Here is a 16,411-nt window from a genome sequence, read left to right on the forward strand (position 1 = left end):
TGATGGGAATTGTACTCCCAAAACAACTGGAGGGCCGAGGTTGAGGAAGCCTGGTTTAGACCACAGCGCCACCCTTGTCCCCATATTCTCAGAAAGGTCTTCCTAGTGTTTCTGCCCCTGACTGGCTGGCATTAGGGGCTTCACTGAAGTCTCCCCAGTGGGGCTTGAGTGGGTGAGCAGGAGCCCCTCACTCATTAAATCAGGAGCTATTTCATGCTTCCTTCAATATGCTGAGGGTTTGGTGATAACCTGCAATCATTAAATAAATCAGGCTGCATCAGTTGTCAGCCAGAGGGAAAAAGATTCCATTTCCACCCTGGATCTCTGCCTAACATCAATCTACAAATGGCTGACATTGAATCTGCTCCCCTGAGGAATAGCCCCACTGATCCTCTGCAACCAGTTCCAGTCAGGCTGGCAGTCCTAAACACCCTCCGGAAACTGGGTTTTGCCCCTCAAGCCCTTCTAAGTCTGGGGTTGGGCCAGACAAAAGCTACGGTCAGGCAAAGAATCATAGACACCGAGAGACAACGGGACTGTGCAAGGTGCCCCGACTATAAAATTGGAGAAATCGAGAGAGAGATAGCCGCACCGGCAGCATATCTCTTCTTTCTTGTATCTAAAAATTCAAGAAGTCCCATACGCTCAGAGACTTTGCGCCTGTTCATTGGGGGCGATAGGAAGCCCAGAGCGTTTGTTCTCTAGATGTCCCTTCTATGAAGAGGCAGTAGTGAGACCATTGGTCCCCTGCTGGTGTCCTCCCGGAAAAGCAAAATGTTGACCTTTTCCCGTTAGGCAAAGATCATAAGATGACCCGGATGGTCGCCAGATTCTGTGTACCTGTAGGCGCAGCCCGTCTCCCAACTCCAACTAGTTCATGAACAAAATCCCCAAACTCGGTTCTATGGGTGACTCTGAGTCAGCTCCCTGTGGTAGTTTATTGTTGTACATTGTTTTTAAACTTATTGTTGTACATTGTTTTAATTGTCTGTTTTCCTTCTGTGGCTGTACCCCCAAGTGTGTTTTAGAAGCTGGTCTCCGACCGTAATAAATTATCTATCTCTCTACCCTGGATCTCTGGCAGGAGGGATCCCATCTCAAGAGTTAAGGGAAGAGGGAGAGGTCAGGGACTTCTGGCCTTGAATTAACTAACCAGCTAACTTAATTAACCAATTAATTAATGGCTACCCCACCCTTGCTCCCAGAGGATCTAGGGAGAGAAAGAACAAGAGGAAAAGCAACAGGCTATTATAGGGTGGGGGGGGGGGCTTGTTTTTCAGCCCTCCAGACCCAGACAGGCAATACACAAACCAGGCAGCTTTGAGAAATCCATTGTCAAGGCTGATGGCTTTGGGAAGCCTGGGAGATTCCCTTTTCCCCCTCCCACCTGCTGGTCTCATTAGCACCTGATAATCAGAGCATCCTGTGCAATAATTCCATTGGGAGGGGGGCAGGAGGGGGGGGGGAGAAGAGAAGCCTCCACTTTGCTTACAATACAGTTAAAAAAACCCACTGCATCCTTAGAGTATAGAAACTCTCTGGAAATTAGTTATTGCAGGAGGGGGGGGGGGAGACCCATAAGTCATAAGTCTCTGGGTCCAGGTTACCTTGCAGAATCACAGAGCTGGAAGGGACCACATGAGTCATCTAGTCCAGCCCCCCTGCAGTGCAGGAATCTTTCACCCAACATGAGATTTGAACCCGTGATGGGACAGTCTCATGCTCTTATCAACTAAGCCGTGCCTAAAACCTTATAATTGCCGAGATTGCCTGCAGGAGCATCGCTAATCGTTCTCTGTGTTGGCAAAGCTCAGTTGACAACAAAGAGAAACCCAGCCTTTTGGGTCATGGGCCCAGTCCTGTGGAACTCCCTGCCACTGGAGATTCAGCAGGCGCCTCCTGAGGCAACCTTTTAAATGCCTGCTGAAAACTTCTCTATTCCGCCTGGCCTCTGCTGGCAATTAAGAGCACGTCCCCCACAATTGTCAACTGATATCTGATTAAAATTTTGTTATGGTTTTTATTGTATGGTTCTTTGCATTATTATAAACCACTTTCATTTTTTAATGGCACAGTGGTATACAAATATTTTTATAAATAAATAAAATTCTGGTCCTTTCTACTCAGTGTGGTGATATTTTATTTCATATACCGGTAGTTTCAGATTTACAGGGCTCTCTCCCAGCTCCGTCTAGAGAAATATGGATGCCATGATCTTAGATTGGGTGCTATTATTTAATAAGTTTAGATTTTGTACAGCCTGCCTTTGGTCAGATAGATTATGAATCGTTCTTGCTATTGATCATTTGTCTTTATGTTTCTATAATGATATGAAAACCCCAAAAAAGGTATGACTTCATTCATTGGCTGAAAATGTTGAAAGGGTAGATTAATAGATTCAGGTAGGTAGCCGTGTTGGTCTGACGCGTTTGAAATAAATTTAAAAAATTAAAAAATTGTCCAGTAGCACCTTAGAGACCAACTAACTTTGTTCTGGGTGTAAGCTTTTGTGTGCATGCACACTTCCTCAGATACACAATTTGAATGAAATTAATAAAATTCATTAAAAACTATTCATATGCCACTATTTCATAGAAAATGATCAAAGTTGTTTAGAAAAAATGCATAAAGCAACGCAATAGCAACAATTAAAGGAAGTAAAATAAGACATCAATTAATCATGATGGAGGTAGTACTCTTAACCCCCTGCAATGGCCTGGCGGGATAGAAAAGCTTTCAGCAGACCTGTAAAAGTTAGCACAGAAGGCGCCTGCTGAATCTCCAGTGGCAGAGAGTTCCAAGGGCCTGGGCCTATAGCAGGAAGGGCTCAGTTTCTCATTGTTGTCAAATGAGCCTCACCAACTCAGGCAATGACTCAGGAGGCTCCTGCAGGTGATTTCAGTGACTGAGCTGGGATATTAATATTGTTTTTAAAATATACTGCCTGTCATCCGAAGTCCCCAGGGCTGTCTTGGGCCAGCTGGGGGAAAAGAGACCTTATGGGGAGGTATATTCAGGTCTGCTGCTGTTAAACTTTCAAACTTTGCTTTATTGGGCTGGAAAGATACCTAGAGGCCAAAAGCGACTCCTGCCCCCCCCCAGCCAAAGGTTCTCCCTCCTGGGCTGATTAATGAGCAGCCCCCCCCCTCAAATTAGTGTTGTGTGCTTGGCTAATGTGTCCTTTTTAAAAAGCTGCGGATTTTCACCACCTGGTAACGATGTGGGAAATCTCACAGGAGCCAGCAAGCTGGGCCACCTGCGCTGGAGAGATGGGGCAGAGACCCAGGGGGGCTTGTCTTGCCGCAGGAGGGGGGCCAGGCCTGCCCCCACCCCACCCCACTTTGGAGGAAGGAAGGGGGAGAGCCTGCCCCCCTTCATTCTCCTCCTTTTGGAGAAGTTAGGGGAGGCAGAGGAGACCTTCAAGCAACAAGCCCCTCTTTTTATAAACAACAACTCCCCCCCCCCCAGCAAAGTGTCCAGGAGTGAAAAGCATTTCCTGGTGGTTCAGCCGAAAGAATAGGGGCGCATTAACATTCCAGGCACCTTGACAAGAGATGAAAGGGACTCCCAGGACCAAGGAAGCTGCCTCTCCTGGCTCCAGATGTTATGGTGATGGGACGCCTGAAAGGAGCTCTGTTTTGCTGCAGGAAGACAAAGATGCTTTGGCCACTTCAAACGCTTCTAATTGATGCTAATGACTATTAGATGGAGCGGGGCCTTGCTCCCCATTGAGGAAAGGAGAAGAGAGCATTTTACAATCCCCGGCCTGTACAAAGCCCTATTTGGCCCAGCTCCCCATTGCAGAGTTCCTCCTCCCCAAGAATGTCCCCCCCCCCAATCCCAGATTTTGCCTTTGCCTCCCCCCAGCGAGGCACCCAGCTGGTAGCATCCACCTTCTTGGCCCATGAGAAATTTCACACCTAGCCTGCCCCCCCTTTCTCTCCCGGCCCCCCAGACTCCCCACGGAGAAGGGGCAGGGAACAGGTGCCCTCAACGGCCAGGAGGATAAAGATGTCCTCGCAGGGCGTGTGTTTGTTGGGGGGGGGGGCGTTTTCCAGGGCATTTCCGCAGCCTCCCAGAACTTGCACCTTGTGACCTAGAAGAAACATTCTGGAAGATCGTTGGGATGTGGGGCACATCTTGGGTCAGGGCTGGGGTCCCTGGCGCCCCTAAAATTAATATTGGTGCTCCAAGCCATCGCCTGAGGTTGCTTTTGTGGCTGGGGCATCTTTTGCATGGAAATTGGGTGTGTGAGAGAGATCAAGGGGGTCCCAAAGTTCTGCTCCTTTAATTTACTTGTGCATATTTCTAATCTATGGGTTGTGCTGAAGAAGATTCCAGCGAAACAGTCAGATTATCCGGGATCACTGTCCTACGTTGTTATTCACTTACTACTTCGGCACCTGAACTCCGAAAAAGTTTTACTGCTTATCCCACAGGAAAGCATCTATTACTTTGTTTCAGCCTTATTATACTTCTACAGACAGATTGACAGACGTGTGTTCATTTGATTTCAAATATATTAGAGAATTTACAAGTGTACACATTTTGTTGTTGTTTTCATTGTACTAAAACATGTATATTATGCAATAAGAATTGCAGTGCTATCTAGTATACTGGTCACCCTGTTGCTTGAGTTGTTTGTTGTGTTAAGTTTGCAACACAGGGGTTTGTTCTTCTGTATTGATTGTAAAATGTGGCTTGCATGAAGTTGTATATAAATAAACAAAGAATAATAAATAACCCCACGCAATGTTACTGCTGTTTTCCAGGAACGCTGCAGAACGTGGGGTAAAATCCAGCACTTCTCTGGGTTGGTAGCAGCCTGGGGGGACCCTAGTGCATCTTCCCAGGGCAGGGCCAAATGTCTGAGGTTTAAGGGGCCTTACTCCCAACTTGGGTTCCTTTTAAGGGACAAAATGGTTCTGAACTTAAATACAGTACAGACAGCCCACTGTGTTTACAAAAAGGGGGCATAAGACCAAACAACATAACACAACTAATTTGTTTGTCAGATTGCTCCATAACCATTAAAAAGCCTCTTAGTTCCCTCAGTCGTTATGCTATTGGGGCAGAACACAGAAAAGTGGGAGAGGTTCTTTTGGTTAGGTTTTGTTGTTGTTGTTTAGTGGTTTAGTCGTGTCCGCCTCTTCGTGACCCCCTGGACCAGAGCACGCCTGGCCCTCCTGTCTTCCGCTGCCTCCCTCATGCTGGCAGCTTCGAGAACACTGTCCCACCATCTCGTCCTCTGTCGCCCCCTTCTCCTTGTGCCCTCCATCTTTCCCAACATCAGGGTCTTTTCCAGGGAGTCTTCTCTTCTCATGAGGTGGCCAAATTCTTGGAGCCTCAGCTTCAGGATCTGTCCTTCCAGTGAGCACTCAGGGCTGATTTCCTTCAGAATGGAGAGGTTGGATCTTCTTGCAGTCCATGGGACTCTCAAGAGTCTCCTCCAGCACCACAATTCAAAAGCATCCATTCTTTGGCGATCCGCCTTCTTTATGGTCCAGCTCTCACTTTCATACACCACTACTGGGAAAACCATAGCTTTAACTATACGGGCCTTTGTTGGCAAGGTGATGTCTCTGCTTTTTAAGATGCTGCCTAGGTTTGTCATTGCTTTTCTCCCAAGAAGCAGGCGTCTTTTAATTTCGCGGCTGCTGCTAGGTTTTGTTACTGAGCGATTAAGAGAAAGACTGACCTCAAAAGCAAAAAAGAATGAAGAACCTTGCAGCCATTCCTGCCAACTTCCTCTATCTTCCCAACAGCCCTGTGAGGTTGGATAGGGTGGGAGTCGGGTGACGGGCCCAAGGCTGGAGGGGAGCAAAACTACTTATGCATTCAGTTTTGAATGTGAAACTGCACAGTATTTTTGCAGCGCATGACAGTTTGTGCACTAATAAACCTGCGAGTATTTAAAATACTGCCCGTCTCATTTTGTGGTGCTGTTTTCCATGTGTTCCTTTTTGTGGGAATCAGGGGGCCTATTTGGGGAGCTGCGCCAGCCCCCCCCCCCCCGCCCTCCTTAATCCAACCTCCATTCATTATCTTCCTGCAATCCCTTTTCCATTAGCTGACTCTTTAATAGGATCACTATGCAGATCTAAAACCTTGAAATTCTGCTGATAGGCCATTGATGCCTGCAATTCTCAAATGTTAAATGGCTAATTGGCAAACAGAGATCAGGTTTTTGTTTTTCCCTGATGCACTGCAAAGCTTTAGTTATGTGTCTGAACAAGGTAGTGGAATGCTTCTTCCAGCATTTCAGTCCCTGGTGTAAATCACCCTAAAAACCAACCAGGTTATGAAACTTATTTCTGTGTGAACACACCAGCATTTAAAGCCGCAAGCCAGTGCACATTTTCCCGGGAGTAGGAAACTCCACTGAATGTAGAGGGACGTAAATCTGAATAACTAGATATAACATTGCACCATCTGCCTTGCAGTTCTGGGCACGGTTTACTTGAGAGTAAGCCCTATTCAGCCTAACCAGAGGCTTTAAAAAGGCTACATTGCCCTCAAGGGAAAATGTCCTGGCCCATTGTGGAAAACAAGCTGTCGGGTGTTGACACCTTAATAACCATTTTTGCGACCTCAGTGGTTTTTGCTGAATTGTCTCCAATATTCCTAAGTTGCCAACAAGGACGTCGCTGGGGTGGCAAAGAACAAAGAGGATGGCAAGAAACGTGGATATTTATTATTTATTTAATGTGTTGTACTGTCCATCATTCATAGATATCAGGGAGGTCCACCTAAAATTACATTATAGAATACACAAAATGCATAATAAAAACAAGAACAAAAATAAAACAGTAACACCCCCAACAAGTCTGAATCACCTCTCAGCAGCCTCCAAACACCTACAGCAGATGTCAAGGCAATAAACAACTATTTTACTTTTAGAAGACAACCAAAGGCAGCCCTCTTTAGGGAAGTTTTTAATGTCTGATGTTGTATTGTTTTTAATATTCAGTTGGAAGCCGCCCAGAGTGGCTGGGGAAACCATAATAATAAATTATTATTATTATTACACGTTGGGCCCTTACAAAATCTGGATTAGAGCGCAGCGCCTGGATGCTTTCCTTGTGATTTCTGCATTGCAGGGGGTTGGACTAGATGACCCTTGAACCCCTCCGAGCTCTACAATTCCGTGATTCTAGGAAAGGCAAGCAGGGTGCCGGGTGCCAACCAGGTGGGTGCAGTTAGCACTCAAAGGCCGACTGTTCTGGTCCCGGCCCTTGTTCTGGGGGTGCCACGGGGGCGCAGGGCGCTTTACGGGGCAACTCCGGCAGCGCTTACTCGAAGTAGACCCATGGAAATGCATGCCGTGAGTGCAGGCTTTGCAACACGGGACGCGGCAGCCGCAACATCCAGACGACAGCTCTCCCTTCCTGACTCGCTTCTGGGGGCTGGCGAAGGGGACGCAGGTCCCTGCCCCGCGGAGCCTACAGTCTAGCGGCTGCCTGTCCGGGAAAGGACGGGGCAGCGGAGGGCCGGGAGAAGCAACAGTGCCGACAGGGCCGCCGTCGGGCTAGCCGCCCGGGACGGAGAGAGGGGGTCTGTCGGGGGTGTCGGGCTGCTGCCGGATTTGCGCGCCCGAGGCGTCTCCTCCGGCCGCCCCGTCGAGGAGAGGAAGCCAAGCCCGACGGCGCGGCAGGGAGCAGCCGAGGGGGAGTTTTCCTCGACGGCGCGGCCCCCGGAGGCTTCATCCCCGGCCCGGGCCACGCCCTCCGGGCTGGACGGGGCCGCCCTATAAAGCCCCCGTCGCCCGCGGCTGGGCCACCTCTCCGGCCCGCCCCGTCGCCAGCATGTTGCAGAGCCGGCCGCTGCTCTTCTCGGCGCTGGGCGAGCCGCCCGTCGAGGCCACCCGGGACCCGGCGCCTCCGCCGCGGAGCCGCTTCGACATCGAGTCGCTGCTGGCCAAGCCGGAGCCGCCCCGTCGGAGCGCGCCCGGGGCCAGCCTCTGGGCCACCGCCGCGTCCCCGGGCGCGCTGCGCTTCGGCTGCGCCCTCCGGTTCCTGCCGGTCCCCGCCGTCTGCTTGAGCGAGAGGACCCCCGCGCTGCTCCCGCTGCCGCCCCGCCAGTGCGCCCCGACCGGCTGCAGGAGGCCAGGTGAGAGCCGAGACGGGGACCCCGGGAGTGCGGGGCAGGCGTGCACGTGGGAACGGGCATAAGAGCCAGCATCTTGCGGGGGGCAGTGGGTGGGGTGTCGTCTCAGGACCGTGCTCAGGTGTAGACTGCCTCTGACTCGGGAGGCTCAACACTGAGCCGTCCTGCCTGTAGCCCCTGGGGGCTTATTGCGCAGCCGTCCTGACGAGGGATTTGGAGCGAGGTTAGAGGACCCGCATGGAAGCAAGCGACCCTCCCCACTTCCCAGGGCAATTTCCCCTCGCTTTCCTTCTCGCAAGAAGGTTTTTTGGAAAGGGGTTTCTGGCGCAGGTGTGGTGTAGCGGTTTGTGTCAGACTGGGACATGGGACACCAGGGTTCATTGCCCCACTTGCAGAGTCACCTTGGGGGCCAGTGATTTTCTCAGCCAAACCTCTACTGAAGGTAATGGGGCCCTTTATATTTCCCGCTGTCCTTTGTCAACAACAAATTGTTGCTGTTTTTTGTGCTGAATATATGCTATATGGTAATTTTTGGACCTCATAGGTATCTCAAGTCATTTGCATATAACAAATAGAAGCCCACACAACACAAAACACTATTGCTGAATGTAGGTTTTATTTTATATCTCATATTTTGGAAATGTACATCCAGTTTTTCCCCCTTTAAATTATTTCGGGGGCCCCAAGAGAGTGGGGCCTTAAGCTAGAGCTTTAGCTTATGCATAAATCTGGCACTGCCTCCCTTACAGGGTTGTTGGGCGGATTAAATGAGGAGGGGGAGGACCATGTATAGGGCAGATCTCCTCTGAAACGAATGAAGCTTCACGGCCCCAATCCTGGAGGGCCCTGAGAAGCGAATTTAGTCCACATTGCTTAAAGGTTTTGGGTTTGGTAAACCCAATTTGAGTCACATTTTTTGTTGTATGTATTTCAACGTTCCCAAAGTCGGAGAGTCGATAGCCCAGTTGTGAAGGTGTTGTGATCTGTTGAGGAGCCACCCCATTGAAGTCTTTCTGGTTGTGAAGGGGTCCCATAACAGTTCAAGGTTCAGGGCCCCCAAAATGTAGGTCTGCTTCTGACACCACCTAGCACTCCTTTCAGGAAAAGGTGGAATGCAGTGATTAAATAAAAAAGTTCCCCCAACCCTCTTAATTATGTGACATACATTTGGTGGTGTGTGCTTGAAACTGATTTGAAAATAGTGTCTACTCCAAAGTATTGAACTGAATGGGGCTTCCCCCAGGTGAGTCCATGACTGTAGCAAAAGCCCAACTGGGACTCATTGGGGGAAAGCAGACCCGGCCTCTGGCTCGCCTTCCCGGTTGCAGCAATGGCAGCCCAGGGACTGCAGAAGGCGTTGGGGTCCAGGCGGGCGGATCAAATTGCACCGATTCTGCGTCAGTGGTGCCGGCTGCCCATTACTTCCCAAGCTCACAAGTCAGGCAATGAGTTTATTGTTCTAAAAGGCCACGACAAATTCGGCTCAAAGGGCCCTCAAACCCTAAAGACCTCGAAAGCCCTGAACGGTTTGGGACCAGTTTATTTGAAGGGCCCCCCCTCCATGCCCCTTATGCCCACAGGAGCCAGTCTCCAGCCCCATGGATCATCTGAGAGAAATCGGTTCAGGGGTGCCAAGGGGATTCTACAACACCTTACGTGGATTGGGCCCAAGGCATAGATTTGGCATGTGTGTCATGTCATAGGCAGATTCGCATCCTCTTTGGCAGGTGGAATGGAGGGTGCAAGAATAAATCCGTGGCTCAGCATTCCCTGCACTGACTGGCAGCATCTCTGCAGAGTTCTGGGCACTGCTACGCTTTCTTCTGTGTTGCCCAGTTTATTGTCCTGCAAGCCGCCTTGGTGTTGCTTAGAAATGAAAGCTGGCCTGCCAGTGGTTTTACGACAAATAAATCCCACCGGGCAGCCGCAAATTCCTTGCTGCCGTGTGATTCTGGGGGGGATGTGGGTGGGTCACAGCTTGGATGTCCAGCATCTGCCAGGGCTCATTGCAGGGGGCTGGACTGGATGACTCAAGGGGGCCCTTCCAACTCTACAAGCCTGTGGTTCTCTGACCTGCTTCCCCTCCCCCTCAGCTTCTCCCAGGCTAGTCGCTCATCTGGCCTGTGGTGTATTTTTCCTTGAGCCCCGTGTCACGAGGATGTCTCCCCCTTTGCCGTTCCAGAGCTGGAGTTTGCTCACTGCGCCCTGGCTGGTTCCCTGGGGGCTCCCCTTTCGTGGAGATCGGGGGGTCCCTGCAAGATGAAGAGGGTGCGCACCGTCTTCACGCCAGAGCAGCTGGACCGGCTGGAGAAAGAGTTCCTCAAGCAGCAGTACATGGTGGGCAACGAGCGCGTGGACCTGGCCGCCACCCTGCACCTCACAGAAACCCAGGTAGGCAGTGCCCCCCCAACACACACAGCAAGGCCAGGAGCAAGCTCCGCCTCCTTCCCCTCCAGCCCTCTCTTAAGAAGGAGAATTAAACTGAAGGACATCGTCCTCTTTCTGCGCTCCTCCCAGTGGAGGTGGGGACAGGTGTATCCCTGCTTCAAGTCGTTTACATACTGCCTTCTCTGGTATATTATTTACTACAAAGCTCAATGACCAAGCTCTTTAGTGTGGGAATGTTCAGGGTGGCAGGAGAATCTATATCTTCTATATCTATATATAGATTTAAAGGAGAATAATATTGTTAAAATGTATTGTGTTTAAGATATTTGGAAAAAAATAATAAAAAATATTGGAAAAAACAAGGTGGCAGAAGAGGATTTATTGTTTATTAATATCCTTCCTAGGGATGCGGGTGGTACTGTGGGTTAAACCACAGAGCCTAGGACTTGCTGATCAGAAGGTCGGCGCTCGGTCCCTGCTCCTGCCAACCTAGCAGTTCGAAAGCATGTCAAAGTGCAAGTAGATAAATAGGTACCACTCCGGCGGGAAGGTAAACAGCGTTTCCGTGCGCTGCTCTGGTTTCGCCAGAAGCGACTTAGTCATGCTGGCCACATGACCCGGAAGCTGTACGCTGGCTCCCTCGGTCAGTAAAGCGAGATGAGCGCCGCAACCCCAGAGTCGGCCACGACTGGACCTAATGGTCAGGGGTCCCTTTACCTTTAATATCCTTCCTAACTTGCACTAGCAAGTTCCTTTACTTAGCAGAGTTTACATTCCCGTTTACAGAGCACTGCAGATAGCTGGTTGCAGGCTCGTGTGAGCCTCTCACTATTATACAGTTCAGTCTCTCTTAGATTGAATTGTGCATTCCTAGTAAGTTCCTAGTAAGTTCCCTCTTAAAAGAATAAAGACGCCCCAATCTTATTCAAAGTCAATAAAAGAAGTTTACTCACATCAGTTCACAGTTGGATCCCTGAAGGCAGACTTAGTTACAAATATGTACATGTGGATCTACCCCATATGGGGGAATAATCCCAGTTCTTCTGCCAGTTGAGAAGCTAGCAGAGCAGTCCTAGCTAGAAGCTGGTCCAATGAAGAAGGAAGTCAAAAAGAGAGGAGGGGTGCTGCGTGACTCGTCCTTTTGTTACCTGGACAGGTAAAGTCACACCCACCTTCCATCACATGCAAAAGGAAGGCTGCTCCAGCCAGGAGGAAGAGGAAGTTTTGACTGGCTGGACCAAACATTCCCTCGCATGTCTTCTCTAGCATCACAAGGAATGTTGTACTTGACTGCCTCTCATGGATCACACCCCACATTTAGCAACGAAACATCGCATTACTGGAGCTCTGAATCACTGATATGTCACAAGTGGACTCTTTATTGCTGCATTTGCAATTATTCAAGATAAAAGAAGAAATGAGCACTGAACCATTGACATATTATTACGTGAACACTTTATTTACTGGGTTTGCTATTGTTTGAGATAAAACCTATTTTGGAAACTACTTTTGCCATTTTGATGGATGTTTAGTGTTTATTTACAGATAGTTGCCTTGGTGATAGGATCTTGTGTCAACTGCAGCAGTCATGGTCTCACCAGCCTGTTCCTTGTTTTATTGTTAGACTCTCTTAAGAAGTGGCATCTTGTATCAAGGAGAGACCCAGGGGGTCAAGGACCTGGAAGCCAGGCCTAATAATAATAATAATAATAATAATAATAATAATAATAATAATTTTATTTATATCCCGCCCTCCCCAGCTGAAGCCGGGCTCAGGGCGGCTAACAACAATAAAACAGTACAAAAGTACAGCACAAACAACACTCTAAAATCATTCATTATAAAATTAATTCAAATCAAGCCACTGGCAACCATTGGGCCAGAGCTCCGCGAAGATTGCCAAAGGAGGGGGTCAGACTGTGCCCTGGCCAAAGGCCTGGTGGAACAGCTCTGTCTCGCAGGCCCTGCGGAAAGATGTCAAGTCCCGCAGGGCCCTGGTCTCTTGGGACAGAGCGTTCCACCAGATTGGGGCCACAGCCGAAAAAGCCCTGGCTCTGGTCGAGGCCAGCCTAACCTCCCTGTGGCCCGGGACCTCCAAGATGTTTTTGTTTGAAGACTGTAAGGCCCTCTGTGGGACATACCAGGAGAGGCGGTCCCGTAGGTACGAGGGTCCTAGGCCGTATAGGGCTTTGAAGGTCAAAACCAGCACCTTGAACCTGATCCTGTACTCCACCGGGAGCCAGTGCAGCTGGTATAGCACCGGGTGAATGTGATCTCGCAGCGAAGACCCTGTAAGGAGTCTCGCCGTGGCATTCTGCACCCGCTGGAGTTTCTGGGTCAGTCTCAAGGGCAGCTCCATGTAGAGCGAGTTACAATGTCCAGTCTGGAGGTGACCGTCGCGTGGATCACAGTGGCCAGGTCAGGGCAAGAGAGGTAAGGAGCCAACTGCTTAGCTTGGCGGAGATGGAAAAATGCCGCCTTTGTTATAGCTGCAATCTGCGCCTCCATGGAGAGGGAGGTGTTGAAGATTACACCCAAACTCTTAACGGATGGTGCTGGCACTAATTGCGCCCCCGCAAGAGATGGGAGTTGCCCCCCCAATCCCATATCGTCCCGTCCCAGCCAGAGGACCTCTGTCTTTGAAGGATTTAGCTTCAACCGGCTCCCATGTAACCATCCAGCCACAGCTTCCAGACATCTGGTCAATGTGTCTGGGGAGGAACGGTTGAGGGAGTTAGAACCATAGACTCGTAGTAGAGTTGGAAGGGAGCCCAAATCAGACGGGCAGGGGGCATCCTTGCGCGCTGACGCTGTCGGGATTGGGACAGGATCGGTTCCTTGCTCGGCCTCCTTCCACTTTCTGCCCTTCTGCCTTGCAGGTGAAAGTCTGGTTCCAGAACAGGAGGATCAAATGGCGGAAGCAGAGCCTGGAGCAGAAGGCAGCCAAGCTCTCACAGTTTGGGGGCCCGCAGCCCGTCCCCCGGGGGCTGCCAGACGAGGAGGACAGTGGCGAGAACGAGGAGGGGGACGTGGACATCGAAGTCTAGCGGTTGCTGCCCCAGCCGAGGACACCACGTTCGTTTTGTTTTAGCAGAGTTGGCATCTGCCTCCTGGGGAGGCCAGGACTTGATGGCGCCCCGTGAACACCCCCAGAGCCTTGCCTGGTCCACCTGGGGACTGGGGCGGGTGGTCTGGGCCTTTGGATGCCAGTCTTGGTCTTTCTTTGCGTGCACACTCATTGCCGGGCTCCATCGGGCGGCATTCAGTGAAGGGCTTCCGCTAGGACTTTGGGCTGTGCAACAGAACTTTCTCTGTCTCTGTGCACCCCTAAATCTGTTCTGGGGATTCCCCAGACCCCGTGGACCAGAGCTGGGTGGGGGCAGCGGGGAGAAGAGAGGCAGGGGATTTTGCATTGCGCAGCCAGAAGTCCTTGCGCTAGTGGACTCTCTTGGCTGCATTGCGTTCTGCTCGCTGCCTCTGCTTCTGGGCACTAATGTGGCGCCAGGGAGCTGGTCAGCAGGACACACCGGAGCAAGGAGGCTCTGTTGAACTAGCCAGCCCATATCCAGTCTCAGGATTATCTTCCATGAAATGATGTATACATTAATCCTGTGGCAGTGAGTCCCATAGGTCAGTTACATATTGCTGTTCTTTCTCCACGACAGCTTAGTTTGGTATTGTGAATGGGCAGCCCTTGCTGTTGGATTTGGTTTGCTCGCCCAAAGCTTTTGAGTTATATGCCAAGCCTCCTGAATCCGGTGCCAGGGCAGAGGGCAACAGGGCTGACCTTTGCCCTTCAGGGCAAAAATTGTAGATCTGGCCCTGGAGCTTAATGCAGACCTTGGTGAATGTTTGAAATCTGACTCTAATATCTCAAAGTTTAATTGTAGCCGTTAACATTACACCAGGTCAAACCATTTTCCTTATGTAGCTCAGGTTTGTCTGCACAGACCGCCAACAGCTTTCCAGGATTTGAGATGGGGAAGATTCCCAGCAGTACCTGGAAATGCCAGGAGTTGAACCCGTGACCTTTTCATGCTAGCAGATGTTCTGCCACTGAGCCTCAACCCTAAACGTTCCCTTCCTTGCTAAGTTTGCCACCGACTCGGACTGGTGATTCAGAGCCTCTTGGCAATCTCAGGGTATAACTGGTTGTGCCTCTTCCTTTCTTAAAAAAGCAGGACATTGCAAAATGGCCGGTTGCGAATCGCGATATTTATTTATATAGCAGTAGCTGCACTTTTTAAAGTAGAAAAAGATATAATTTAATTTATTTTTTCCTCTTGTGTTTTTTGTGTTTGTGCCATCGATAAAATCTGGTTTTGTAGGAAAGCAGAAAAATAAAAACTCTATATGCAAATCCTGTTCTGTCGCAGAGGCAACTGTCGCGGGAGTCTGCTGCGCCAAGCAGCGCTCATGGCTACGGTGCGCGGCAGCAGACCTGCACACGCCGGCAGCAAGACCTGAGTTCCAGGTGCGAGACCTGACTGCCCATGTTGCTCAGGGCTCTTTCTCCCCTGTGGGCCAAGGTCACAATTAGCATCGGTTTCTGTGCGACTGCATCAAAGCCTTCGGAACATGGAGGTTATATCTCTCACTATACACATATCGGGATGCGGGTGGTGCTGTGGGTTAAACCACAGAGCCTAGGACTTGCTGATCAGAAGGTCGGCGGTTTGAATCCCCGCGACGGGGTGAGTGCCCGTTGCTCGGTCCCTGCTCCTGCCTACCTAGCAGTTCGAAAGCACATCAAAGTGCAAGTAGATAAATAGGTACCACTGTGGCGGGAAGGTAAACGGCGTTTCTGTGCGCTGCTCTGGCCACTGGGTGACTTTGGCTCAGCCACACACGATCTCTCAGGCCAGGCTACCTCACAGGGTTGTTGTGAAGGTCAAGTAGACCTGGGGGAGAAGGCATGTTTGCCACTTTGAGCGCCTTGAAGGCACCGTGGGATATAAATGTGTAATAATAAATCATGCCGATTATTACGGTGTCTTGTATTTTGAATTGTGGCCCTATTTCCACTTTTCATGCTGCATGTGTCTTGTCCAAGTGTGTCCCAGTTGCATTTTACAGATAAATCTTTTCTTCTACATTTACGTACACAAGTCTATTTATTCTTCTGTACATGTTCATATCCTTAATATAATAAATTACTTTTCCCTACCTCTTCACAGCTTCATCATCACTCTTTATTTCATTTTCTGTGTTCTAGTATGCTTTCAATCTTCTCTTTATATATAGGATACCTCCTCTAATTGTCTTTTATTTTGTGAAATTTACTCTAGGCACATCCAAGTTTTGATTTGGGAAGCATGTTTGCACATATAATTTTTGAAACAATCCCTTCCTTTTTTAACCCTTAAGTTCAAGTGATTTCTTGTTGCTTCTGCCGTTTTGGCTAGCTCTGCATATTCTCAGACTCTTCCTTCGTTGGTAACAAATCCCCTTTCCAATATTTGGCAATTAACACTCTAGCCACCGTTGTTGCGTATAGAAATACTCATTTGCTTTCTCTTGGGATGTTTATGGTCATAATAATCCTGTGTTCTTATGCTGCTATTTTTAAGTGTTTTTATCCTGCCTTTTTCCAGAATGGCACTCACACATGGCTTGCAACACACATAACATACCAAAAACTAAAAACCGCGATGAAATTATCTTTCATATTGAGGCCACCTAAAATGAGGACGAGGAGCTCATTCCCATCCTGTGCCTTTTGCAAGGTGTATTTCCTTCCTCTTGCCAGAATAGTCAGGTGAACTCACCTGCAGACTGACAGCAGGGCCAGCATGCAAGGAGGAGATAGTCTGAGGGCTGCGCTGCGAGAGATACCTGTTTCTGTTATCTGCATCTCCACCCTCAGGTGTCCAAGACGAAATTGCAATTTTAAAAAACTTGCGTCTGGGGCGTTTAT

General features: G+C 49.6%; 1 protein-coding gene across 1 annotated transcript; it reads left to right on the plus strand.

The window, feature by feature from the left end:
- The first annotated feature begins 7,149 nt into the window (after nt 1-7,149).
- Nucleotides 7,150-15,666, plus strand: LOC310685954 (homeobox protein not2-like). Its single transcript, XM_083459107.1, has 3 exons — nt 7,150-8,109; nt 10,289-10,497; nt 13,374-15,666. Exons 1-3 carry the CDS (start codon nt 7,806-7,808, stop codon nt 13,539-13,541), a joined length of 681 nt encoding a protein of 226 aa, XP_083315233.1. The 5' UTR covers nt 7,150-7,805; the 3' UTR covers nt 13,542-15,666.
- The last annotated feature ends 745 nt before the right edge of the window (nt 15,667-16,411 follow it).

Source organism: Podarcis liolepis, assembly GCF_965112155.1.
Source record: "Podarcis liolepis genome assembly, chromosome: 9".
NCBI classification, from domain to species: Eukaryota; Metazoa; Chordata; class Lepidosauria; order Squamata; family Lacertidae; genus Podarcis; species Podarcis liolepis.

Excerpts from the sequence above, each read along its gene's own strand:
- LOC310685954 (XM_083459107.1), top strand. The coding sequence starts at position 7,806 with ATGTTGCAGAGCCGGCCGCTGCTCTTCTCGGCGCTGGGCGAGCCGCCC. Across the intron at positions 8,110-10,288 it reads GACCGGCTGCAGGAGGCCAG|AGCTGGAGTTTGCTCACTGC; the intron begins GTGAGAGCCGAG and ends TTGCCGTTCCAG. Across the intron at positions 10,498-13,373 it reads TGCACCTCACAGAAACCCAG|GTGAAAGTCTGGTTCCAGAA; the intron begins GTAGGCAGTGCC and ends TCTGCCTTGCAG.